The 25,890-nt window shown below is 40.6% G+C and overlaps 1 protein-coding gene across 1 annotated transcript; it reads right to left on the reverse strand.

Annotated features, from left to right (window-relative positions):
• Window positions 1-2,905: 2,905 nt before the first annotated feature.
• On the reverse strand, window positions 2,906-25,730 carry mamdc4 (MAM domain containing 4). Its single transcript, XM_056404266.1, has 29 exons — window positions 25,280-25,730; window positions 23,051-23,143; window positions 22,587-22,748; window positions 20,130-20,255; window positions 19,673-19,906; window positions 19,394-19,516; window positions 18,846-19,007; window positions 18,611-18,714; window positions 18,304-18,459; window positions 13,650-13,740; window positions 13,445-13,558; window positions 12,951-13,031; window positions 12,704-12,841; window positions 12,451-12,590; window positions 11,864-11,972; window positions 11,647-11,751; window positions 9,689-9,823; window positions 9,259-9,386; window positions 8,612-8,828; window positions 8,361-8,498; window positions 8,145-8,272; window positions 7,554-7,644; window positions 6,781-6,930; window positions 6,493-6,618; window positions 6,229-6,353; window positions 5,958-6,060; window positions 4,923-5,119; window positions 4,098-4,163; window positions 2,906-3,783 (listed from the first exon to the last, which is right to left on the reverse strand). Exons 1-29 carry the CDS (start codon window positions 25,329-25,331, stop codon window positions 3,748-3,750), a joined length of 3,630 nt encoding a protein of 1,209 aa, XP_056260241.1. The 5' UTR covers window positions 25,332-25,730; the 3' UTR covers window positions 2,906-3,747.
• Between the last annotated feature and the right edge of the window lie 160 nt (window positions 25,731-25,890).

A 25,890-nucleotide genomic window follows, 5' to 3' on the forward strand; every position in this document is an offset into this window, starting at 1 on the left:
TTAATATACTGCAGCTTTTCATCCTATCAACATTTCAGTTTGTCCAATACTTTCATTTATGACCAAATACAACAACAAAAAAACAACAACACACACAAAAAAAAACACTACCATAGTTCCAAAACATGATGAAGATCTAGTTCCAGCACAGGATGACAACCAGGCTACAGCTTATGCTGAAAAATCTGAACTATTCCTACTCAGTAATGCGCATAGTATCTCCCACCATTTGTCCATATTATTTAAAGCTTTTTATTGCCTCTTTAATTGATAGTTGACTTTACTGAGGCAGAGAGGAGAAACAGGTCAAACAACATGACCTGTGAACATGGTGGTAACACGGTACATCTTAGACCAAACATCCAGGACGCCCCTGATATTTCACATTTAACCATCAATCACTTCAAACAAATGTGAAGGGAATGTCTGATGCTGTTGAGTGGTTGCCTTTGCAGTACAAACCAAGGAACTGTGCTCAGAACAACATTTTGCTTGTTGGAGGTTAGTACACAGATGAGAAGAGGCTCTAACACTGACCTGATGAAGGCCAGTCATGATCATCAGATTAACACACAAAACCTCATATTTCTGAGTAAAAATGCTGCATTTTTGGCCTTTTTTAAAATCGTACCTTCTCCTGAAAAATCCTAAAAATATTAAATGGTTTATGTTACACAAATATCCACAGTATTGAATGGTTCAAATGCCCAAATGTGTGATAAAAATGAACGGATCAGACTTGCAGACAAGTATGCACTCAGAAGTAACTATTCTTCAACAAGTGTCCGTTTGTGTCTGTCTTCCCTCTTCATTAGGCTTTTCTCACAATGCGTCCGCTCTTCCTCAGGTCCCTCCCTCCTCTGTCGGTCCTGATTGACCTGCTGCTCGTCCTCCAGGCTCCATGACACACCCGTGAACTGAGGGGGAAGCACAGGTAATTTAAACCTTTGTGATTTCACTAGAAAGAGAACACACGCCACATCACTTAATTTCATAAGATGAATAAGTTGTGTAACTTTTCCTGTAATGAAACAACATCTGACTCCATAGTTGATTCGTCTTATTATGTCAGGTTCACTTTTCCAATTGACATAGTTGGTGTATTCTTGGTCTGGGAGCTGTTTTCATGGTTTGGTTCAGGTTCATTTCCAGTGAAGGGAAATCCTAATAACAGTATACAATAATACTTTAATATATGATAATGACACTGGAAAAAGCAAGCAAGTTTTTACCAATGTGTAGAACTGGGATATTAAACTTCTCACATAATAACAGGTGGACTTATGACACCTGGGCAAGTTTCATTAACTTAAGAGTTGAGAATATTTCATCAGTTTTCAGGTCAGAAATTAACCTCCATATTCAAAATATTCTATAGATTCTATTATATAGACTAAGATTTTTTGTGAGTGTTTGCATTGCTAATCAATATCAGCCATTCTTTTCCGGGCTACTACTGGACTGTCAATCACTAGGTCATAACAGTGCCTCCATATTTACCAAAGCGAACATGCAGATGCTCTACTCCTGATTAAGCCCAGCACACACACGCACACATGCACGCGCACATGCACACGCACACACACACACACACACACACACACACACACACACACACACACACACACACACACACACACACACACCTTGAGCATAGCAGAGGTCCAGCAGCCAGTTTGCGGGGCTTGGCGCTCTGTCTTCGGTACTGCATCCAGCCGCAGACCAGCTCGTGCGCGATCATCATGTACAGTAGGAAGATGAGCACGGCGGGATCCATTCGGATGCACGCGCCGCTGGATGAGAACCGGCAGGCGCAACTAAAACCGGTCCGAATGAGAAAGAACAGTGCCGGGCTGCGGGATGAGAGATACTTGTTGATGATGACGATGAGGAGGATAGCGTCCTCGTGCCCAAGTTGTCCACTCCAACTTTAGGTACTCAAGTCGCGAGGCACAAGCTGCTGCTGCGGTAGTCGCTCGCGCTCCACCCATGACAACACAGCATCCTCCAGACTCATCAGTTCACCGCGTGAGACGGTGATTTTTCTCTCTCACTGACAACAGATGAGAGTCACGGTGACAACAGCAGAGAGGGGACATCGGATGATGTTGCCGTAGAGACGCAACCGTTGCTAGGGGCAGGATGTCGTCATCACCTTTTCCTAAAGATGAACGAGGCATTTGACCAATTCAGAGCCATGCAGAGAGCTACCAATCAAGAGCAGGCACCGATGTGTCCTAACGCTTGACTGCTTTATTAGGCTACCATTCATCCTCTGAAAAGGGATGTGATTACTCATTAATTGCCCTATCAGTTATTTTTCTTATCTGTGAATTGATAAATATTTAGCCCCAAAATTTGTATAGTATGGGCTGGAGTCTATTATCACTGTGCAACCTGACAGCCAGAAAGGATAACGAGACAGAAGAACAAGAAAAATCAGCTAAAAACACAAAAAATAATTTATTTTCAAATAGTTAATCAGTTAAAAGTTAGTTCATTAATGTCCTTGATGATTACTTTTTATTGATTGACACTGACTTTAAATTGCTGATCTAACTTTGAGAAGAAATCATTTCAAAATTCATGTCAAACCACCCACTAAAACCAAAGTGACTGAAAAGGTTTTCAAACTAAAATACCTATAAAACAAAGATTCCAGAGAATGTAATTTTTTCGGATTTTGAGGAGTGATCATCAAGTCACCTTTTTCACCGAATATATATATTAATATTTTTACCTCATGAATTACCAATTAGCATTTTTGCTACAATCCAGCATGTCTACATTGTATATTTAGTACTGATGTTTATTAAGGTGCATTGTCACTATCAAATAAACAATCAAGTAAATAAAATTTTCATTTCACCAGTAGACCAAAAAACATACTGACACCAGTGTTTCAGAGCTCAACTTTAATTCCTTTATCATTAGCGCTCAATTATATCTTGTTTCAAAGCAAAGTTAACCCTCCAACACATCCAACAGAATACAGCTGTCCTACAGCCTTTTTCCAAACAGCAGCATCCCATCTACTCCCATAATGCAACTCGTTAATATCTTTCATTAGATCCGCCCTGCCTGGTAAACTCACATAAGATTCAAATACCATGTCCTCAGTTCATGCTTCCTGTTGTAAAGCTGGGATACATGGGTGATGACTTACTGAGTGAGTCATTTTCTCATATTCGGCGAAGCTCCTCCAGAGCCACAGAAAACATTGTACAACTGGTTTCACAGGCTGAGTAGTACATATCATAATTAGTAACCTGGAGAAGTGCTTATTTAAACCACAATATAGAAGCCCAACCTGAGTTCCTCTAAAACCAGACAAAGGGGATTCAGTCAAGTTGCACAATACTGTTGGAACCACCTTACACATCCAAAATAGATCCTATATATCTGCATGCAAACGATCATGGGTTATGGTCAGTCTCACTTTTAAATAAAGCTAAGCTAATTTCCATCCATGACATGTTTGACGTTCTGCTTCTGACTTCCATCTGTCCGTCCTCAGGCAGAGAGCTGCGACCATCGAGGGCTCCACCAGATCTCAGGCAGCGGCGCTGATTAGGCCTTCATCAGTGTTTCAGCATGTGGGCTGTGTGTTTTGTGTACGTGTGTGTGTGTGTGTGTGTGTGTGTGTGTGTGTGTCATGTAAGGGCGACACAAGCAGTTCTCCTGCTGTGATATCGCCTTCATTTCACAAAGCCACCTTTAGGTGGCAGGACCACCGCTCCCCCAGCCTTACGCCACCTCCATCTCTTTGACATCAGTAGACTCCTGCAGAAACAAAGGAAGAAGAGTCGATCGTCAGTGAGCACAACTTTAATATGGCCAGAACTAGTCTAGGAAGGATAATAAACTTGTTAGTAAACAGTAATATTGTTCTGTATCAGTCTTCTCAATGGCCCTGCCAAAAAAACAAAAATAATGAGTCTTATGATGCTCATATATATATATATATATGTATATGTAATTATCTATTAAACTGTGCTTTCAGAGTACAAATGAACAAGGATGAGTATACAGTATGGTCTTGCCACCGTATCAAATAAATAATGAAATAAAACATTAGTCATGAATAGTACACTCACATTGACATGATTGAAGCCAGCTTCCATAGGATGGTTCTGTGCTGGTGGAACCTTCATACGGTCTTGCTAAAATGAACAAACATTATCCAGTAATCAGTCATGCTACAGGAAAAACTGCTGCTAGCTACATTAAAGCTAACGTATGCTACTTCTTTGTGTTAAAAACAGTGGTATTTTATATCATCTGCAGGGTGGGCTCTTAGGTTCTAGTAGATATGTGGCTGGTATGTTTAGTGTGGTTGGATCATTTTATCAATTGAGAAAATGAACAAAGCGTTGAGGATGTTATTTGGTTGGTTAAGGACATTTTTATTCAGCTACAACGACATGACTAGTGTTACAAGTGCTGCCCTCTGCTATCTTTGTTGTAGAACAGTATCATTTAAATGACACTTTGCCAACAATGGCAGAAAGTTATAGATTTATTGACTTCTTCTCAATATTCTGAGTTAATCTTTGCTCTCCTTCTTCTCTGCTCTGTTATTCTCTCTGTTCTTTGTTTCATTTCAGATTTGCCACCTTACATCTCTGAAACAGTCTAAGTGTTAGGTGGCAGCCTTTGTGGTTGCCTTGTTCATTCAGCTCCTAGTTTAGCTTCTAGCGAAGCCTAGCATTCTATCTTAGCTTCAAATAATCTGCAGTTAACATACCCTCGCTCACTGTATCACAATAGTTCTTGGTAACTGTGCCACCCAGGAGAAACAGTGTGTCTCTCCTTGGTGACAACTTAAGTTGTAAGTTGTTGTTAAGTTGTAATAAACCAGCATTATCCTTTAGTACTCATGGATCAGTGTTGTCAAAGGTTTGCATATCAGATTAACTCACTGTGAGGTCTGGCTCATATGATTGATTAGTGAAACCACCACCAGTTGGGGGAGATGATGATGATGGACCAGTCATAGCCTGGACTTCTGGGCGGATTCGTAAGTAGTAATACAGCAGGGCGACCAAAGTGGCGATCAGCAGCAGGACCACGATGACAGACGCTGCCATCCCTCCTTTGTTGTCGGATCTTTTTGTGGCTACAGAGGAGGTGGAAAACAATGACAATGAGAAGACAGTGAGAACACATTACACTACAGTGAGACATTCTGTCAATGGGCTGAACTGCTGGTTCTACATGTTAGGCCAGTTCACATGTGCTGCCGATAAACAATTTCCCTTCCTGATAAACCTCTTTAAAAGCATACCACACATTTTCAATCTAACATTGAACCTTCTCAACAGCCATTTGTTTCAAAGTGCTATGACTGTCAACTTGAAAATCGACTTTTAAAAAAATGAAGATGTAAATTAAAATCCTTGCTGTTTAGCAGCATAGTTATATGTTAGTGTGTCCTTGCAGCTGCATTAACCCAACATGTTAAAATAAAGGGAACTGTGCTGCGTTACTGATCTCAAGCAAATTTTACACATTCGTAAGATGATCTTCAGATTGTAATATTGTAAGTAACTGGATATTAATGTACGATATACAGTATTATAATTATTATCTTTTTTGATTGTGAAAAAAAATAAGATTTAAAAAATTAATTTTGCAGTGCAAAAACTTCCCATATTTTTATTCACTTTCTATAATTGGAAGCATTTTCAGAGCTGCTTAAGTCACAGTTACTGCAACCTGCAGAGGTCAGTTTGTTCTTACAGCTGAGAGCTCAGCTCTGTTTGGGTGTGTGGGGACGTAAAATCTGGATAGAAATCAAATTGGATCAATCTGCCTCTTTTTAAAATTTTCTTCTGGAGAAAATCAGTTTAAAAAAAAAAAAAAAAGACCATAAACAAACACTATGGTTAAAAACGTGCAAAACCACACGCATGGCTCTTCAAATTTAATGCAAGATTTGGGACTTCAGCACTTACTTATTGGATCTGTGACTTCCTTAGCGCAGTTGACCCCAATGGTGTACTCAATGTCATCCAGAGCCAAAGTGCCTGATGTACCTTTCATTCCTTCAAATACAATCTGTTCACAAGACAAGACAACAACAGCAGAAACAACAGACAGCATTGTTAAAGAAACCTGAATGCAAAAGTAACGTCCCGTTTCTTCTGCAGTGGAGAAGACTACATAGGGTTTAGGTGTTAAAATCACTATATTAGTATGTAGATTAAACACAGGTGAGAGTCTGACCTGGTATTCCTCAGTGGACGTGATGTTGATGTCAAAGCGTCTCCATGGTCTTCCCAGGTCATTTACCACCAGCAGCTGATGGAGACGACCTTCAGACAGCCTCCACACCCACAGCCGACTGTCCGCTACATACATTCAAACAATAAACATGGGTTGTGTAATAAAATACAAAAAAGTAAATGCATCGCACACATCAAGACACCTGAATCTGCCAAACCAGAGATGAACTAGGCATAAAAGTTGATTTAAAAAATGGATCATTACATGAGAGGGGTCTCCAGGCCCAGAATCTCAGGCAGGTGCCCTTGGTCGGGGGCAGGTGAGGGCTCAGCAGCTGAGCGTTTTGATTGCCTGCTGTCCGATTGCTGCTTGGTAAGAACAGGAAGTGACCTGGCAGAAAGAAAAGGGAGGGTGGTCAGTTTTACACTTCAGTACATTTTTGCTACATGATGTGGGATAAACACAGAAAAGGACACAAAGTGTTGCTCTCTACACCTTTGGCCACAATATCCACAGTCACAGTATCTCTGTCCCTGTGTGTCTCTGCGTTACCTCTATCTGTGCCCAGAGTGTGGTCCTCAGTTGGGATGGAGTAGTGCCGCTCCACCTCCTGACTCGTCAGCTCCCAGTCCAGTTTGTCAGCTTTAATGTTTTGAGTGTTGCTCCAGCTGCACATCCCTCTCTCCAGGTTACACCTCGAACCTGAGATATTTCACAGAACAGAAACGGACACTTTCACAAAGAAGGTACAGCTATGTACTGTTCTTCAGGTTAAAATGCTTACCAGGATCCTAATTGTAGCAGCTGTTATTAAAAGTCTATGTCTCTGTCTAATGTGTCTCTACTTTGCTTTGTTTAGCCTTTTAATTTGATGTGGCCTTAGTATCCAAAATTGGGATAACAAATTCTAATATTAATAATAATTTGTGTACTCTTTGATTATGCTGACTATTGTATAGCATTACATTTTACATTGTATTAATAATAATCCAATGTATTTATAAGACTCAAAGTGCAATGATATAAGTGAGTAAAATAGTTTAACAACCTCCCAAAACACATGGGCATATGTTTCCCATAATGCAACTCAACATGGTTCTTTAAGCTTCTTTAGAGAGCTGAAAAATTGCATGGCGACCAGGAGAAACCAAACGTTTGTGGCTATAATATTACCTTTGTCACTGTAATCTAACTGAGATGAGTAAAGACAAAAAAGAGCGCTCACAGGTTCTAGTCTGAAATTGCACCATATCTCCCAGGTGAACCAGCATGCTAAAACTCTTTTGAGTTCCTCCTTAATTTTGATAAGGCAGAGTGATGCAAACCTTGACTTTCACATGGGTGAGCTGAAAGGAAGATGTCATCAACTGCAACGTGAGTGTCTTTGCCTCCAGCTCCAACCACCTCAAACTCCAACTACAGAACAACAGCTTGGCGTCAGCTCGGTTTAATGCACACACACACACACACACACACACACACACACACACACACACACACACACACACACACACACACACACACACACACAATCTTACAAATGAAAGTTTACAAGGAATGGTTCTCTAAAATTGCTGGGTCAAATTCTGCTGGGGAGATTTCCTTAAAAGCCAGTCAGGGGATTTTATTGCCAACAAAAAGTCAATTGTACAAAAAGGCAGAAGAGAATTAACTGTGAGACGGAATATATTAGAAAGACAGATACAGTCTATAGTTACAGGCAGAATGCTGAAACATAATGTATTATTTCCCATATTTGTCATGTTTCACCACTTTGTTGGTAATAATTTATTAATTGCAAATGGGAGTAATTACTTAATTTATTTTCTGTGCATAAAATAATCAATCACATCATTACTGGCAGCTTGAAAAGACTACAATTGTTCCATCAGCCCCCTCCTGCCTCCACACTGTACCTGCCAGTCCACAAGGGCACTCGAGATGTTGCCGTTGCCATGGCGCCAGACATCTCCTTGATTCAGACTGTCAGAGAAGATCTTCACCCTGTCTCCCTTCACCGGCTTCATGTACACCGTCAGAGAACCTGCAGAGTATGCAGTATTAAACTGTGTTTTGTTTATTTCTTTATTTGTTTATTTTTTGTGCATGTTTTGTGTGTGAGGGTGTCTCACCAGGATTCACTCCTCCCATGTGATACCAGAAATGCACACACTCAGTCCTGGCGGTTCCCTGACGAACAGGGGAGGTGAGGACTGCAGTGCTGCCGGAGGGGAGAATGTTGGCTGCGGTGTTAGCCATCATGTAAAAACCTGAGCACCAACCAGAAACAGGATGATCTCAACTCACTGTCTCTCAACTTTCTGCTCACATGTTAAAATATTTAATGAGACACTCTCTCTCTCTCTCTCTCTCTCTCTCTCACCCAGCTCGGTCTCCAGAGTGTGGTCAGTTTTGGGTCCAGCTATCGTGGTGCTGTATCCGCTGCGGTGGAGCCAGTGAGCTTGACCAGAGCTGGTGTACCCACAGCGCTGGCCTTCAAAGGAACACATCCGTGGCACGGTGCACGGACGGGCCACAAACGCCACATCATCAATGGCCACCTGCCCGTCAAAGCCGGAGCGAACCGCCTCAAACATCAGCTGTTGGTAGATAAAAAAAAAGTTGCAGACGTTTGAATGGAAGGAAGATAATGTCAAAGTAGTTTTTTCATTTTTTTTTATAATACTGGGAAACAAAAACTCCAACGAGTTGTTTTATTTTACCACAAGGGGGCACAGTTTCTCAAAAACCCCAATCCAACTGATTCCTTTCACTGCGCTGCCCCCCTTCATGTCTCTGTGCTGTCCCCCTTCATGTCTCTGTGCTGTCCCCCTTCATGATACTGTGCTGTCCCCCTTCATGTCTCTGTGCTGTCCCCCTTCATGTCACTGTGCTGTCCCCCTTCATGTCTCTGTGCTGTCCCCCTTCATGTCACTGATGTTTACTATGAACCATACGTTATGTTTTGTGATGCATTGTGAATGTTGAGACATTGATTAATAACTACAGACTGACTGAACACATTCCTACCCGAAAGCCTGTGGGCTGTTGTGGCACTGTGCAGTGGGTTTCGTGCCACATGTTGCCATGAGCCCCACTGCGGGTCCAGAGGACGGTCTCATAACCGTGTTTATCTAACAGCTTTACATTCAGGGCACCTGGACGGGGTCAGTGAGTGGGAGAGGACGGTATGAGAAGACATCATATGACATTTTCGGATTATTTCCAGCTTGGATCAAGATAATATTTCCTGACAAACCAACATACAGTATCTGCCATTCTCTGTCAGTTTGTGATCAAAAGCACACATATGGAAAAAAAAAAGTTTTAACAAACAGAATAATATGTCAGTTACTTCAGATATTTTTTTCCCTTTAAAACATATTCACATGGTTAAAGAAATTATGCTTCATTATCATTATTTAACTCTAAACTGCTTCCTGTTCAGTCACATCCTCACCTGTGTTCGGTCCATAGAGTTTGTAGAAGAAGGACAGGCACTGATCTGTGGAACTTGGTAACTGTGGAAATGAAACTAAGCGTCCGAACAAACCGCGCAGGGAGGGGCTCCACATGTCCACAACAAGGCTTTTGCCTGGACAGCAACAGAAGGGTGGGAAGTCAAGTCAAGTCAGCTTTTAAAGCATCACAAGTACAGCACTGACTCTTTATATTCTACAACTAATGTATCTTCTTCAAATGTACTTAATGATTTATAGTGCGCATGACTGATGCAATTTAAGAGCTATATGTCAAGTTGAGCACATTTACAACAGATATGACTTTGTCACTTTTACTTTTTTTTTGTCACAATTTACTATTTATTAATGTCATATCACTGATTAAAAGGGCAAAACCACAGATGGAAACTAAGTGCATTTACTAAAATACTGTACTAAAATACGTTTTGATGTACTTGCACTTAACTTGAGCATATTGTACTTTTCACCCCACTGCGTTTATCTTACAGCTATAGTTATAGTTGTTCCTACATTCAAATTAAGATTTTACATAAAAACGTTTATAAAATACAACACACTGTTAAAGATTTATCCAGTGGTTTCACATCTGTTTGGCTTGTGACCTCTTACAAAACAGCAGTGTTTAGTTAGGGCTCCTTGTCACGTTTCACATCACCCCATTAACACTTGCTAACAACGTTAGCAGCTCCACCAAAGACAGATTTCTCCTTTAAACTTCTTTAATGGGTTCATTTAAATAAATGCTTAAGATTATCAATATTTCACAAAACAAAATGGGAGAAAAAACATGAAAAAATGAATATAATTTGTGTTTGTGTTCTTCTGTTCTACCCCATTAATCATCCTTTGGAGGGGCCTTACTCCTTAGGTCGGACATTAACAGCAACCACCCAACTTTGACCATGATAATTTAAAAACATTTTGCTCATAATACATATTTACATTTATTTAAGTAAGATTTTGAAGCCAGGGCTTTCACTTTTAATGGGGTATCTTTAGATTGTTGTATTGGTATTGAATCTGACTACATCACTAAATGTCTAAAGTCCCATCCTAATCATTCATTCATTTTCTACCGCTACTAGGGTCGCGGGGGGGCTGGAGCCTATCCCAGCATCTTTTCGGGTGAGAGGCGGGGTACGCCCAGTCCATCGCAGGGCAAACACATAGAGACAGACAACCATTCACACTCACAGCCACACCTATGGTCAATTTAGAGTATCCAATTAGCCTAATCCCCATTTTGCATGTCTTTGGACTGTGGGAGGAAGCCGGAGTACCCGGAGAGAACCCACACTTGCACGGGGAGAACATGCAAACTCCACACAGAAAGATCCCACGGCCGAGCCGGGACTCGAACCCGGAACCTTTTTGCTGTGAGGCGACAGCGCTAACCACTGCACCACCGTGCAGCCCTCCTAGTCATTTATCAATTTAAAAATAAAAAAGATGTTTCATTAATGGATGGAGCGCCATGTTTTCACTCCATCTTCACTAACACATTCTGGATATAATAATAGCTTGCAGGCTTGAGGCTGTGTTGGGGCAACAATAACATCCCAAATGTCAGAATGTAAGAACCCATGAAAAGATAACTCCCACACACTGACTCTAAATCTTGGACCTGACACAAATCCAGCCGGGATCAAAACATATAGTGTTCATTTAATTAAATCTGTGTGGCCTTACTCCTTTCACTGATGCTGACACGTAACTATGAGCAATATGAATATTTATCCTCTCTCATTGTGTTCATAAAATTATTTAGATAGATGACATAATGGCCAATACACCGAACAGTAAGACACTTATAATGACTGTAAAAGCTGCTACATAACATTAACATTGCCACAAACCATTGAAATCATTCATTCATTCTTACTCTATTGGACACATTCAAAATGTGATGTTTTCTAACATTTTTAATTGAGCTCACCGATCCCGATGGTGTGGTCCATCCCACTGAGCATCGTCCAGTCAAAGTTGTCGCTGTTGTCCTGATACCATCCACACAGGTCATTTTCAAAGTTACATGACAGTCCTGAACAAAAGACATTTTTTATAATCATTGGTTAAATTTAAGCATTGAGATGTCAAGGTAAAATATGGATTGTGCAGTATTGTGTGATACTGTAAAGAGTCATGAGAACAACCTGTCGGAGAAGAAGGGAAATAGTCAGCGTAACAGCTGAGAAAACGAACGTTTTTCACTTTAATCTTGGCGCATGGACACAGTTTCACTGCGCGAGCTTCAAACGCCAGCTGGACAAGATAAAACAGAAGAGATCTAATGAGTAACAACACATTCACAAAATTCAACCAGTTCAGCTCTGACTGTAAAATAGATTTTGATCCAACTGTTTTCTTTCAACCAACTAAAGGTGGCAACAGGAAATGATCTTTGCTTCCTCTATAGCTGCTGTCCTGTACTTAACAAGTTCTGCTGTTTCCTATTATTTCCTATTTTCCTGTTTAATGTTGCCTTTATATTTTCCTTCTTAAAACTACCTGGTTAAAAATGTACTTTACTGTACGTTGGATTCAATATTTTTGATACCGACAGGCTTGAAAAGTCTCTTTGTGGCTTCATCAAAGCATAAATTTTTACATTTAAAAAATATGTTTTTGAGGAGAACAGAGGTTCACATCTCTGAGCCGAATCTCATCATCAGTGGAAAAATCTTAAGTGTAAAAAAGTTTGAGTATATGAGTGTCATTAATGCCCTGAAAAAAAGCTGACCTGGAAGCGATGTTTTCTGGCTCCAAGAGTTACACTGGCATTTTGCCACTCAGCCTCTCCTATTCCTGTCTTCCCACTGAACTCCCACAGTTTAGGCTGCACGCCCAGCAAGCTGTCAATCACCCTGAGGGACACCTCACCTGCAGCAGACAGATGGTGACAGAGTCATGTCAACACATCTGAATCGTGCGCCAGGGAAAAAATGTAAAGAGTAAGAAGAAGGCATGTTAAATAATAAGTCTAACAGTAGTACCAATGTGATCTGGATTCCCAGTTACTGCAAAATCAAAGCTGAGGGTGCAGGCTGGACCAGAGGGGCCCAGGAGGGGGGTCCGTGTCTGGGCTTCAGTCAGCTGTTGTCCCGGGGCCTTGGCTACATACAGGTATTCCCCTAAGAAATGTCAAACAGACAGATATTAAAAGATTTTGTCATTTTTTAATTACTACATATTAGCTAATGAGTAATCGAGTAGATGGATGTAATGGTGGAGTAGATGTACCTGTGTTTTCATACATCCAACCTTGATTTCCGATGCTGGTATCAGTCCAGCCTGAGCTGCCCTCAGGGTAAGAGAAATCCCCTGCAGACAAGATTCATGGAGACATCACACTCAAAGATATCACAACAAAGCAACAGTGACATGCAGGATGCATGAGACATCAGGACAAGCATGTTTTGGGCCCTAAGAAATAGACTGACAAAGAATTTCAGCTAAAGGTCTCGTAATTTACACACCCCCTGTTTTTTATTCGAAGTGTCGATCCATAAGAAAATATAAAATCATCTCAGTGTAGTTTTACATTTCCTCTCTCAGGCTTCTTTCTAGAGCTCTAGAAACAACAGGTCAGTGCGCCAATCAGAGGAGAGGAACTCTGAGCCTCTCTCTCTGCACCTGAACCCTAAGGCTGATTAATTGAGCTTCAGCCGTCTCTGATAAAAACCTAAATACTTTGAATACTCTGATAACAGTAAGACAGTCGTAAATAAACTCACCACATTTGGCTTCATCCTCTGCTCCTGCACAGTCAGGGTAGAAGTTGCACATCTGGTCTGGTTCAGCACACGGGTCTTTAGGAGGTTTGGGGAACTTTGGGATGGTATAATTTGCTGTTCAAGAAGAGAATGTGAGACAGCAGATTTAGGATGCATGTGGAATTACATTTGTTCTTCTTTAAGTTAAGGTAGTTAGAGGGTTTACCAGTTGATGGGCGGCATTCAGGAGACAACATAATGCTGTCGACGGCGATACCTCCATATGCAAAGTCCCTGATTGCTGCCATTACTACGATCTATAAGGAGAGAACACAGAGGAAGAGAAAAATAAGATGAATGGGCAAGAGGTGAATTTATTATATATAGTCATTACAATTCTCTACATACAAAAGAGAATCCTTCATTTCCAAAGTGCTATATACCCATTTAATGAAATAAAAAATTACCATTTGTAATTCATTACTGAATATGTCTAAAACACAGGCCCTCAGTTGTATAAGAATCATGAGTTTGTCAAAATTTTCTCATTCCTTGTCCTTTCTTTTGAAAGTAGGTGTTTTTTTTTTGGAAAAAAATTCCCATGAATACACGGATATATATGCATAACAAAAAACTGCAGTAGAGAATTAGCAGATGCACTGTATATATGTGAGGTTCTTTGGAAAAAGTGTTGTCATTACATAATACCCGAAAAATGATAATTCAACAGTAAAATGTTACGCTCGGTTCAAATCCTGCTCACAACTCACACATTTGAGATCCTTATTAAAACATTTATTTTATTGTGTTCTGTTTAGTCCACTGACACTGCCCACAGATTATCACCTTTTACATTTTAAAGACTTATTTCAAAATATTTGTTGTATATTGTGTATTACTATATGAACCACAAGGTTGTTGTGTCTGATTGTGGCTATACAGTAAATTTACTAGAAGTGTCGACAGTGTGTGGGAGTTACATTTGGTTATCTTGACTCATTTTTTACTCTCTTATGTCACCTATCTGTGTACAGGTGTGCAAGGATCACTTTTCCCATATGCAAATGTAACATATACACTGTATATAAATATTGAATTTCCATACATGAAATATATGTACATACAGGCCCGGTTCTAGACTGCTTTGATCGGGGCGACATTATGAAATGTTGACTGGTCACTAGCTGCCAGACTGCCAGTGGTTGTCTATGAGTGTCCTTTAGCACTGTAAGCTGTAACATGCACTGTTTCATGTTATCTAAAACTGAAGCCATAGAATCCAATAATACGTAAGCCCATAATGTATTTAATTTCAAACCGTTATGTCTAGAAGGTGATCGCAAATAACTCAAAATAAATAATCACGAAAACCACAATTTGCAAGTAGCCAAATAAATCTGTCAGAACTAGAGATCAATAAACCAGGCTGTTTTCATCAGAGTCAAGCCACTGAGTGAAGTAGGCTGGTAACCAGAGAACAAGCAACTGAGTAGTGATGAAGTGAAATGATAGAGAAGCAACTGCTCTCCTCACTGTATCCAGTTTTATCTGACCAGACCAGCCAATCAGATATAAATAAAACTGTGATTATTTGAATGTGGCGTGTTTATGATTGGTCAAATGGACTTTGACCCCTTAATGGAGCAACTATCAGGAGGCTAACACACTAAACTACAGAGAAAATATGGAGGACATGGTAAACAGTGTGGTATGAGGTTTTTTTTTTCATTTTGGTGGCCTCACAGTGACAATATGTTAAACACAACAATCCATCTGTCTATGAGCTGGAAACTGTGGCCACCATGGAAGACAAAAATCAAACATTTCAGCTCAATGTTTGGTGAGTGAAACATGTTAAACAACTGTGCAATAGATTTAGTTTTTTGTTTCCATTTTTGGCACCATCGCAGCTCCCCATTCATATCAATGAGAGTGAGAAGATATTACAAACTGTCAGTATAACACAATACGGATCAACAACACCCCAAAAGTTAAATTAGCTCATCTCCAAAACAGTTTCGACACAATGTTCATTGAGGTTATACCACTGTATTAGATTAGCATTCGTTTGACTCAGTGTAGCTAATGAACTGGTGACTCAGGGTGTGTTGTTCATCTAATACACAATACAGGCCACATTCAACTTCAATTATAACTCACATGGTGTCAGCGCAACACAATTTTATTAAAGCAGGTCACATGACTGAAGTTACTGTGTCTCAGGGGGTAGATAGGGGAAAAGAAAGAGGGGGGTAGAGGAGAGGGAGGGAGGGAGGGGAGGATGGGTTCCATTCAGGACATGGATTTCTTGAGGATGCGGTTCCTGGACATGCAGTAACCATCAATCTGCTCTGACAAGAGGCGGCTGCACCTCCTCAGTACATGCAGCTCTCTGAGTCTGCGAGCCTCTGCCTTCTTCCTCGCCTGCTCATCCTCATCCTGCTTCTTTCTGAGTCCAGACTTCAGTCTCTTGTGCAGCCAGTGCAGGGCCTTGGTGGATTCTGGTGTAGCTTGAGACCTGAGGCTCTTTCCTTCAGCCCTGGAGCTGAGGATGGAGTCATGTGGGTGGAGCTCTTGCTCGCAGCGTGTCGTCTGCTCTCCGACCCAGTTGTTGATCAGAGTTTTTCTCTGACCCTGTTCCTGGCTCTTCACCACATAGGTCAGGCATTTTGAGCTGGTGTTGTCTTGCACACGGCGAAGCTCCGCCTCCTCGCGCCTCCTCTGCTGCGCCTTCTTCAGATCACTGATGGTGTATCTGGCTCTCATGATGCGCTGCTCCTTCACCATCATGACCTTTCTCCACTGAAGCCTCTCTGTCTCCAGTTGCTCCTGCTTTCCTTTCTCCAGGGCCTTTTGATTATCTTCCTTCCTCTTCTCCTCCTCTCTCTTTTTGGCCTCCCGCCTCCTCCTCTCCTCTTCAACTCTTTCCTTCTGCCTTCTCACACTCTCAGCTTCTCTATCTCTTTCCTCCTTTTCTCTCCTGCTCCTCTGAAGCTCCTCCAGAGCAACTCTTCTTCTTCTCTCCATCTCCATCTCTCTCAGCTCTTTAAAGCTCTCTCTCCTGAGATACGTCCTTCTCTCTTCAGGGGTCATTTTGCGAATGTTGTTGGCAATCTCTATCTCAGCGTGGAGTTCATGTAGTGGTCTTGCCATCTTCTTCTAGTTCACTTGTGCAGCTCCATCTGTGTGTGTGTGTCTTGCAGAGGTGTTTGGTGAAGTGATGCAGGTAAGAAGAGTGGTGGAACCATGGAACAGTTCCATCAGTTATGACACAGATTCTTTGATTCCCTCACAGTTCTGCTTCTAGAATGATCCGTGTGTCTGTTGATCTTCAATTGGGAAATTTGTAACATGCTTCAGCCACTGTAAAAAGCACTTTTTAAAACTCCTCCAATGATTTAGCATCAGCTCAATAAAGTTGAGGCTGAGATATCCTGACTCTCAGTCCCTAGTATGGGTTAACCTCCAAAAACACTGGATCCTACATTTCCCACAACTCCCCACACCTCATGAATTTGCCCTCGGGTACAAATAAAGTATCTATCTATCTATCTATAGTGTCAAACACAGACTTTCTAGTTGCCAAGCTGTCACTACTATTTTCTCAGACTAGTCAAAGCTCTTCCAGAGCCACAGAAATATTCAACAACTTCCCACAGGCTGAGTTGTACTCATCACTAAAGTTACTAGACTTTCACAGTCTCACACTCTTGCTTGTGGTTTTGAATCGAGTTTGTGACTTACAAAATTCAGTAAGTATGCTCTTTTCAATCATGCTTGTGCCGTGGCCCTATTAAAGAAATGGTAATGTTGACTGGATGGTCAGTAAGTCGGTTAGTCAGTCCACCATTTTGGTTCACAGTGAAATAGTTAGACAAATATTCATTAGATTGCCATCACATTTTGTACATTCAAAGTCCTAAGCAGATGATTCCTAATGACTCTGATGATCTGGTTCCTTTTCATCTAGTCCCACCTACAGGTTGGCATTATTGATTTAGATTGAAATGTCTGCACACAGGCCCGCAGACTGCTTTGATCGGGGGGGCATTAAGAGATGTTGACTGGCCACTAACTGCCCGACTTAAAGACTGGTTACTGGGATCCTCTATGAGTGTCATTTAAGGCTGTAAGCTGTGACATGCACTGTTTCATGTTATCTAAAACTCAAGCCATAGAATCTAATAATACATAAGCCCATAATGTATTTAATTCAAACCGTTATGTCTAGAAGGTGATCGCAAATAACTCAAAATAAATAATCACGAAAACCACAATTTGCAAGTAGCCAAATAAATCTGTCAGAACTAGAGATCAATAAACCAGGCTGTTTTCATCAGAGTCAAGCCACTGAGTGAAATAGGCTGGTAACCAGAGAATAAGCAACTGAGTAGTGATGAAGTGAAATGATAGAGAAGTAACTGCTGTCCTCACTGTATCCAGTTTTATCTGACCAGACCAGCCACTCAGATATAAATAAAACTGTGATTATTTGAATGTGGCATGTTTATGATTGGTCAAATGGAGAAGGACAAAATACATCACATTACCCCCACGCCCCCACCCCACCCCCATGCCCATGCCTAGAGCTGGGCCCATGTACATATAAAATAAAAACACAGGTAAAAATTGTATATGAAACCAATTAGAAATTCATATATTGACGTATATATCTAGCCCATACAAATATGTATGTTCATGTATGTAAGCTTATATTACAGACATGTTACATAAATATATATCCACCCCAAAGACTGTTAATACATGTTGATATTATATATATTAGGGTCCAAAAGTCTGAGACCGCTTTCCCAGAAGTGGAAGATAAATATGTTTAAAATGGAATGAATAATGGCTGCGAACTGAGGACAAGTACTCACCTGGAAAGGGAATTCGGTGACAATCTCCACCTCTGCCTTCACCCAGACGTCGCCCAGGGCTCCGCCCCTCTCCCACACCGGGTAGATCTTATGATCAGCAACCAGCACCGTCAGACCGCCGGATCTGGGCCCAAACTGGTGAGTGTACATCACCATCTACAGCAGGCAGACAGAGGAAACCTTTCACATTAGGCTTTGAAATAGAAATCTTTTCTAAATTAAAGCTAAACATCACTGAACACAAACTATTTGTCAGACTGTAGGTATATTACTGTGAAACTGGAGGAAGAATAAGATTTGGACTCACCTTGCAAGGATGTGAACTATTGGTGGGTTCGAGGAGAGGACTTTGGAAAGCGGCCCAGTCAGCCGTGAGCTCACCATCAGGAGCAGTCACATATAGGAAGTGACCTGCATTAATAATAACGATACGCTTTCAATACGAAGGTACTGACGATATTTTACAGTCACTGAAACACTGAAGACATTAAGAATGAAACAACAACAGCTCGGTTTCAACAATGAGAAAACTGCCCTGGTACCTGAGGCAGTGTTGTTGGAGTGATCCCTGCCTGGTCCTATCAGAGGACCTGTGATGGAGAGCTTCTGCTGACTCGTCCACACCCATTTCAGCGGTGACAGTGACCTCAGGTCCCAGTCACACAGGCCTCCCTCAAAGTCACAGAGCCGATACCCGTCTGGAGCTGTTGTGGGAACAGAGATGGGTTTTTGAGACCGTCCCCACCAGATGAACAACAAGCACTGCTCAGTTAAAGGACCAGCGTGTGGGACTGAAGGGACGTATTGTCAGAAATGGAACACAATATTCATAATTATGTTTTCATTAGTGTATAATAATATAATGTGTTTTCGTTAGCTTAGAATGAACCCTTCATATTTACATAGGGAGGAGTTCCTCTTCCACCCTCCTCCTCCTCCTGGCTGGACCTCTTGTGCACACTAAAGTCTTGCACTGTCAGAGTCTTTTGTCAGTTTGTTTTGTGACGCATTTCTACTGTATGTCATTTAGTGAACGGTGCCAGGTGGAGGCTTTCTGCTGTGACAACTCAGGTGATGTCTGATTTCTCACCGCAGTTCTCCTCATCTGTCCCGTCGCCACAGTCGTCGCTGCCGTCACAGACCTGCCTCTGCTCCACGCAGCCCTCGCGCCTGCACTCCAGCATCCCAGCCGAACACTCGGCAGGGAGTGGCACTGATGACGTAAAGAGAGGAAAAACAAAAACATCAAAATAGTCATCATGATTAAGGAACACGGCTGTGGAGTTTTAATTGATCAATTTTAATGACTAATTAATCTATTATAGAAGGCAGGGCCGGCACATGAATGGGGACATTTTGAGGGACTCACAGGGCAGCGCGCAGTCTAAAAACTCCAGTTGGTCAATGGCCACATCTCCTTGTTGCCCCTTGGAGCGCTGTGAGTAAAGATGGACTTGGAAGGCTGTGGCAATACGTCCCAGGAAGATGGTGGCTTCCCTCCAGCCACGGACACTAGTGGCCTCAGGACGCCACACTAGGGCCTCTTGAGAATTCCTTTGAATGACCGATGCCCACAAGGGTGTGGAGCCCAGACCCGTGTGACCTGCAGGTAACGACACAGAAGGGTTAAAAGATATAACACAGCAATAATCAGATATGAGAAATAATTACAGAAATAAAAAAACAGAAATTACAAACAGAAACATGTAAAAAACCAACATGCAAATACTGCTGGTAAAAGTTGTACAAAAAAATATGAAATCCTGTCTTCAACATTGTTCCAGGACAGGTGATTAAAAGTAAGACCTGTCATTAACGGCTGTTACCTGAGTCCCACAGGAAATATCTGAGACGAAGACGACAGGTTGGTGAAGACTGTCTCATCTCCGGAGAGATTAAAAGTGCAGTATTGAGAGACTCTGACGTCACTGCGCTCACTCCCATAAACCAACCTGTGTGATGGGAAATATCATTATTATATATCTGTTATTCACATCATGGTTTAGTCCAGGGTGTTTGTCCGTTTGATCCAGTCTTATCTCTTCTTACCACAACTGTATATGATGATTTTTTCAGGTATTCTGGAATTGACAGTTTTAACATTGCTCTTATCATAATTATTATTTTAACAAAGGATTAAAAACTACTTCCTCTAATGTGAACGTGGCGGCTTGTAGTGATGAACCCAGAGACTCATCACCAACTCTGCAGCTCTACAGAGCTTTTCAGCCTCTTTTGCTCAAATGTTTTGAGCTGAATCAAGTTTTAAACTCAACACTGAATTGTTGATAGGGCAAAATACTTTACAAGCAACTGCTTATTTGCATGTAGCAACTCTGGCATTCACCTGTTACTGTCTACCTGATGAATGCCAGCCCAGTATTCGCTCGCTTTTAGCTCAACTCCTGAGGGCCGTATCTGGCTCTTTAGCTGCTGATCGCTCCACTATGTTCACCAGCTGCTCTCCAACTGTGTCTGATGCGTGTAAAGTGGGATTTTTAGAGCTGTTGTTGAGAAAAAAAACAGCTGTCTGCTGCTGGACTGAATCACAGCAGTAAAGTTGGTGAGACTGAAAGCAAACGATGAGTTAAAGTAAAACCTAAAGCTCCATAGAGCTGCGGGGAACTGCAGAGTGGTCTGATATCTGTCTGTGGGCTTATCACCATGGCAACAGCTTTCACATACACTGCATGTCAACAATTGATTAGCTGTTAATATAAAAACACTGATCACAGCATTTGAAATAATATTGATAACACATTTTACAATAAAGCAAAAATGTGAACGTGCATATAAGTTACACAACTCACTTTACACAAATACACCGCATCACAACCTGGATTTGATTATGTAGTTATGTTAGTTACAGTTCAGCCTTTATATAAGCAGGAAGATCATAAACACTTTTCAAGACCAACATGTGCAAAAGAAAACATAGCCAGTATACAACACAAAAACACATCTAACACACATAACTATTAGTTTCACACTGTGGAAAACAATTACATTTGGAATATCTCAGTATATGTTTTCATTGGAATGAGAGATTTATTCCTTTTTCATAATCCAGCATTAGATTTTTTAATTACAGACAGATTTTAAACAATAATAAACATTAATACTCCCTAGACTCTCTCTTTGCAACGTGTTACAATCTAACATCACGGGAAGACGAGCTGAACCTGTTCAACACTCGTCCTCCTGTGAAATGACGGTTCTGCTGTGAGTGTAACTGCTGCAGAGAGATCACTGTGGTTATGGCTGAGCTCACAGCTGCAGAGAAATTACTGGCTGTTGAAGCTGGCTGTGAATATCAGCCCAAGACGTGTTAATTACACACTTCATCAGCACATTTCATGTTTACATGGTGATTTCATTAGGAGCCTACTGCTGCTGCTGCTGCTCTGTAAAGCATAAAAGAGTCAAAAACTCATAGGCAGATATACCTGAAAATCTGACAAAATTGTTGTTTGTAGGAAATACTTTCTCCATTCCTGTACCACACTGGAGTTTGGGATTTCTGTGCACTATATTTAGTGATATTCAGCACTGTTTAGTTCCCAACTTAGCAGCTTTGATTCATAATTCAAAGGTAATTACTGGGACAGAAACACACACGCATTATCTCACTGCTGTTTTAGTCTCTTTAATTATCTCTGAAGCTGATTACTAAAATATGATTATTATAATGAAAGAATAGAATGAAATAGGAAATCATCTTTTATAGGGCTGCACAATATGACCAAGGGTAATATCCAAATTGCAGCAACTTGCACTGCAATTTTTTTGATTAAGGTCAAATGTGTCACAACATTGCTGTGCATTGTTAGCATCATAAGCATGTGGAGCCTTATAGTAACTCATTAATAAATGTTGATGGGTTTAACACTTTACAATAAGACTCCCTTAATAGTAATAGTTATAATTGGTAGTAACTCATTAGTAAGATTAATGAGTTGCAAGCATTAACTCCATCTTGCCAAATAGAGAGCCTGCATCAATGTATGGAAACTGTGTTATAACTTGTTTATAATTGTTTACTTATGATTTATAAAATGTTAACAACCAAATAAATAACCTAATTATAAACCATTTAGAAATCCTTTATAAGTGTTGTCTTATTGTAAAGTGACACCCTTTTTGCTGATTGCTCTGATGCACTCTACTGGTATGAAGGAGATACTGTATAACATGTAACAGCAAACAAAAGCACTTGATACTTTACGAGACACCTGTGGCTTATATGAGGACAAAAAAGAAAAGATGTAAGTATTAAAGTGTACCTATCGCTGTGCCGGTGGTGTAGTCAGAGGACGGCCCGCTGTTGGACCGCATGTCTCCTCCCTGATGTCTATACCAGCTGTACGCTGAGCTGAAGGACTGGTCAGTCCATCCACACAGTCCTGCATCCTCAAAGTCGCACTCGAACCCTTTTCCTCTGTAGCCTTGAGAGGTGGAGAAGAAGTAATAGTTAGCTGTTGCACTGTGTTAGTGAAATACTGCATGCAGATCCAAACAGGGAAGGTTTCTACTGACTAATAACTAATCATATTCAGTGAACTTCCATGTCTTCTGCTAATAATACAAGCAATATTTTCACATTTTTGAATGACTCACACATTTTAATAGAAATCAGATATAAAAACGGAAAAGGTCTATAGATCAGGTGGGGACACGCTGTCCTCTCTGTATGCAAAGAGGAGAATAAAATACTATCAGTTCAGAGAAAAAACATTTTAATACTTACCACAGTTTTCCTCATCGCTGCAGTCAGTACAGTCACACACAAAGTCACACTTCTTTTCAGGAGCCTGGCAAATGTGAGCCTGAGCCTCAGCGGCTGTGTGGTGGGACGGCACATCAGAGGACAGTGTTACTTCTTCAACTTTATTCAAACTAATGCAGAATATTAAAACTAATAACTGAAGCATCAAGTGAGTGATTCAACTCAACTGCTCCTTCAACTTCATACATTTTTTACAGTACAGTAGTTTCATGACCCTTTTAACAACTTATCTCATTTTGTAAAACAATCTTCACTCAAGGTCCACTTACTGACATGTTCGGAAGCTTTTGATCATATCACATAGTCTTCATCAGCAGGTGAAGGTTTGCTCACTTGTCATGGAAATGTTATTTTCAGTGTTTCCATTATTCTGACCACTTTTCTTCGCCCATGCTTTTTGAAGGCTAATCTCTGAACAGTCCATATTAAAATCACAAAAACAAAAATGAACAAATCGAAGCATCATCGGCTGATGAAGCCTGAGTGATAAGGCTGAAAGCAAGTGAGGACGTGGACCTGTAAATGGGGATTGCTGTTAACTGCTGTTTCCAAGGTCAAGAGTGAACTGACAACCTGAAGATTTAAACCAACATTAGGGAGTAGTCCTAAAGGTGAGAACATCTTCACTTCCATGATTACTGAACATATTCGATCTGCTGATGAAGACTGTGTGATACTGTCAGAAACAAGTAAGTGGACCTTTAGTGGAGACTTTTTGTCAACTATTGTATGCAAGGTCAAGAATGAGCTATCAAACTCATCTCAGCTAATGCTCTGACTTTAAGATCCAAATGTAGAAAGTATCATACATCAGACAGATGTAAAACAAACAAAGAAAGTGGAGGGGAAAGTATCTGCATCCCAAAATGGAAATACTTCAAGTATCAGAACAGTACAAGTACTTTTACTTCAAGGTTTTCCATCTGCCTCTGCTTGCAGGCAGTGTAAAATCTCAGATGACTCAGCTCCAAACTCTCTTATCAGGACTCATTACTGGCAACGATTTACAGGCCAACTAATGCCAACAGGCTCAAAGGGCAGAGAGAAGTAATGGGGTTAATGCCAGCAATATCTCTCCATCCAAAGGTCTATGATTAAGACTCAAGACTTTGTGCTGAAAGAAAATGTTCAGTTACACACGTACAGCATATAATACATGTAGCTGTAATGTGACAGTTTGTTTCAGTTGTTTCTTTTTTAATATGAATAAAAAGTGAATGTGAGGAAAAATAATTAAATAACAATAATCTGATCTTTCTATTTCTAAATCTTCTTTGTTTTGTTTCTAAATCTTCTTTGTTCAAGGAGACAAGTGACCTGTCATATTAAGACATAGCCAAACAAGACGAACACAGATTTGTTATTAGTTGAAATATTTCCCTTTCCATTTCCTAATGAACCATCATTATTGCTTTGGTAATATGTTTGCATTTTTTACACATGTACTGTAATTCTATAATTTAGTTTGTATATGATTCTCTTTTATTTTAAAACTATATATTTTACAAGCAATGTATAATTGAATGTGTGCACTCTTTCAACAAAGTATTTTGTGCATCTTGTATTTAAAAACATTTGTTTTTTTTTTGCTCTCAGTTTTCTGTCATTTTGATTTCTAAACATAAAGGTTGACACACACGTTTTAAAGTCCTCCACACTCTCGTGGTGGAGAAATAGGCTTATACAGAAACATGAAACATTTATTCATTTCTATATAAACTTATTTATCGCTGGTTGACATGTCATTAAATGTATATAGTGAGTCTATATTTACTGTAATCAGCTCATATGCCCACCACATGCAGGTTTTAATAGGAGAATGTAACAGGCTGCTTAAACCCTCAGAAAGGAGACAGGACATCACCTCAATGACCTCAACAGCTGCTACAGCCACACGTCTCAGTGACTGAGGTAAAACTGAGCGGCACCAAGAGAAAAACTGTCCATTTTTCTATTGTTTGGTGCTTGAACGTGAAAGTAGATTATTGAGAGTGAAAACAGTAGTTTAAATAGTTGAAAGCTCCTAAAAAAAAAAGGTAAGACCAAAGCTCAAGGCTTTTGTCTAATTTTTGTGACATGAAATCTGAAGCCTTAAGTAACTTTTCAACACTATGTTGTGTATGTTATATTTCTAAATTCTGCCAGCAGTTATTTCTACATGTGTAGAGTGTGGAGTGAATGTGCTCTCACCCCAGTGCAGACTCAGCAGCAGAACGAGGGCCGAGCTCCTCCAGTGTAACATCTTTTTCCCTCTTCTTCCACCAGATCAGTCTGAAGGTTTGAACGCAACCCGGAGAGTCTTTACCAGTTGACTCTGACCTCCCCTCGCTCTCTGAGAGATAAGGGCTGAACTTTACATTCACTCAGCACGCAGCTGCAACCCAACACCATAAAACAATTTTCTCCAGATGACAGTTTTCCACAGTGCACATCCGAGTATTGCACAATAAACTGAAGTGGACACAGTTGGCAACAGATGTGCAGAGCAATTTAGATGCAAACTGTGGTGCACGTACACAAAAACAAAAGTTACATTATCATTGTGTGAGATCGTTGACTCGTTGAGGAGCTGCAGGTGTGTGTGTGTCTAATGCCATATTGGCAGAATGGGAAATTGCTATTCCCACTTACGAGCATTTACACATTATTCCAACACTGTTACACCTGTTCCTAGTCTTCAGATAAACACAAGTTAACCTTTTTAGTTTAACCTTGTTTGTGTATTTTTGGTGGTTTTTATTAACAGGTGACACAAGATACCAACTATGTATAGCTCCTTTTTAATCATTTGAATACTGTGT

This window comes from Seriola aureovittata, chromosome 18, assembly GCF_021018895.1.
Source record: "Seriola aureovittata isolate HTS-2021-v1 ecotype China chromosome 18, ASM2101889v1, whole genome shotgun sequence".
Taxonomy (NCBI): domain Eukaryota; kingdom Metazoa; phylum Chordata; class Actinopteri; order Carangiformes; family Carangidae; genus Seriola; species Seriola aureovittata.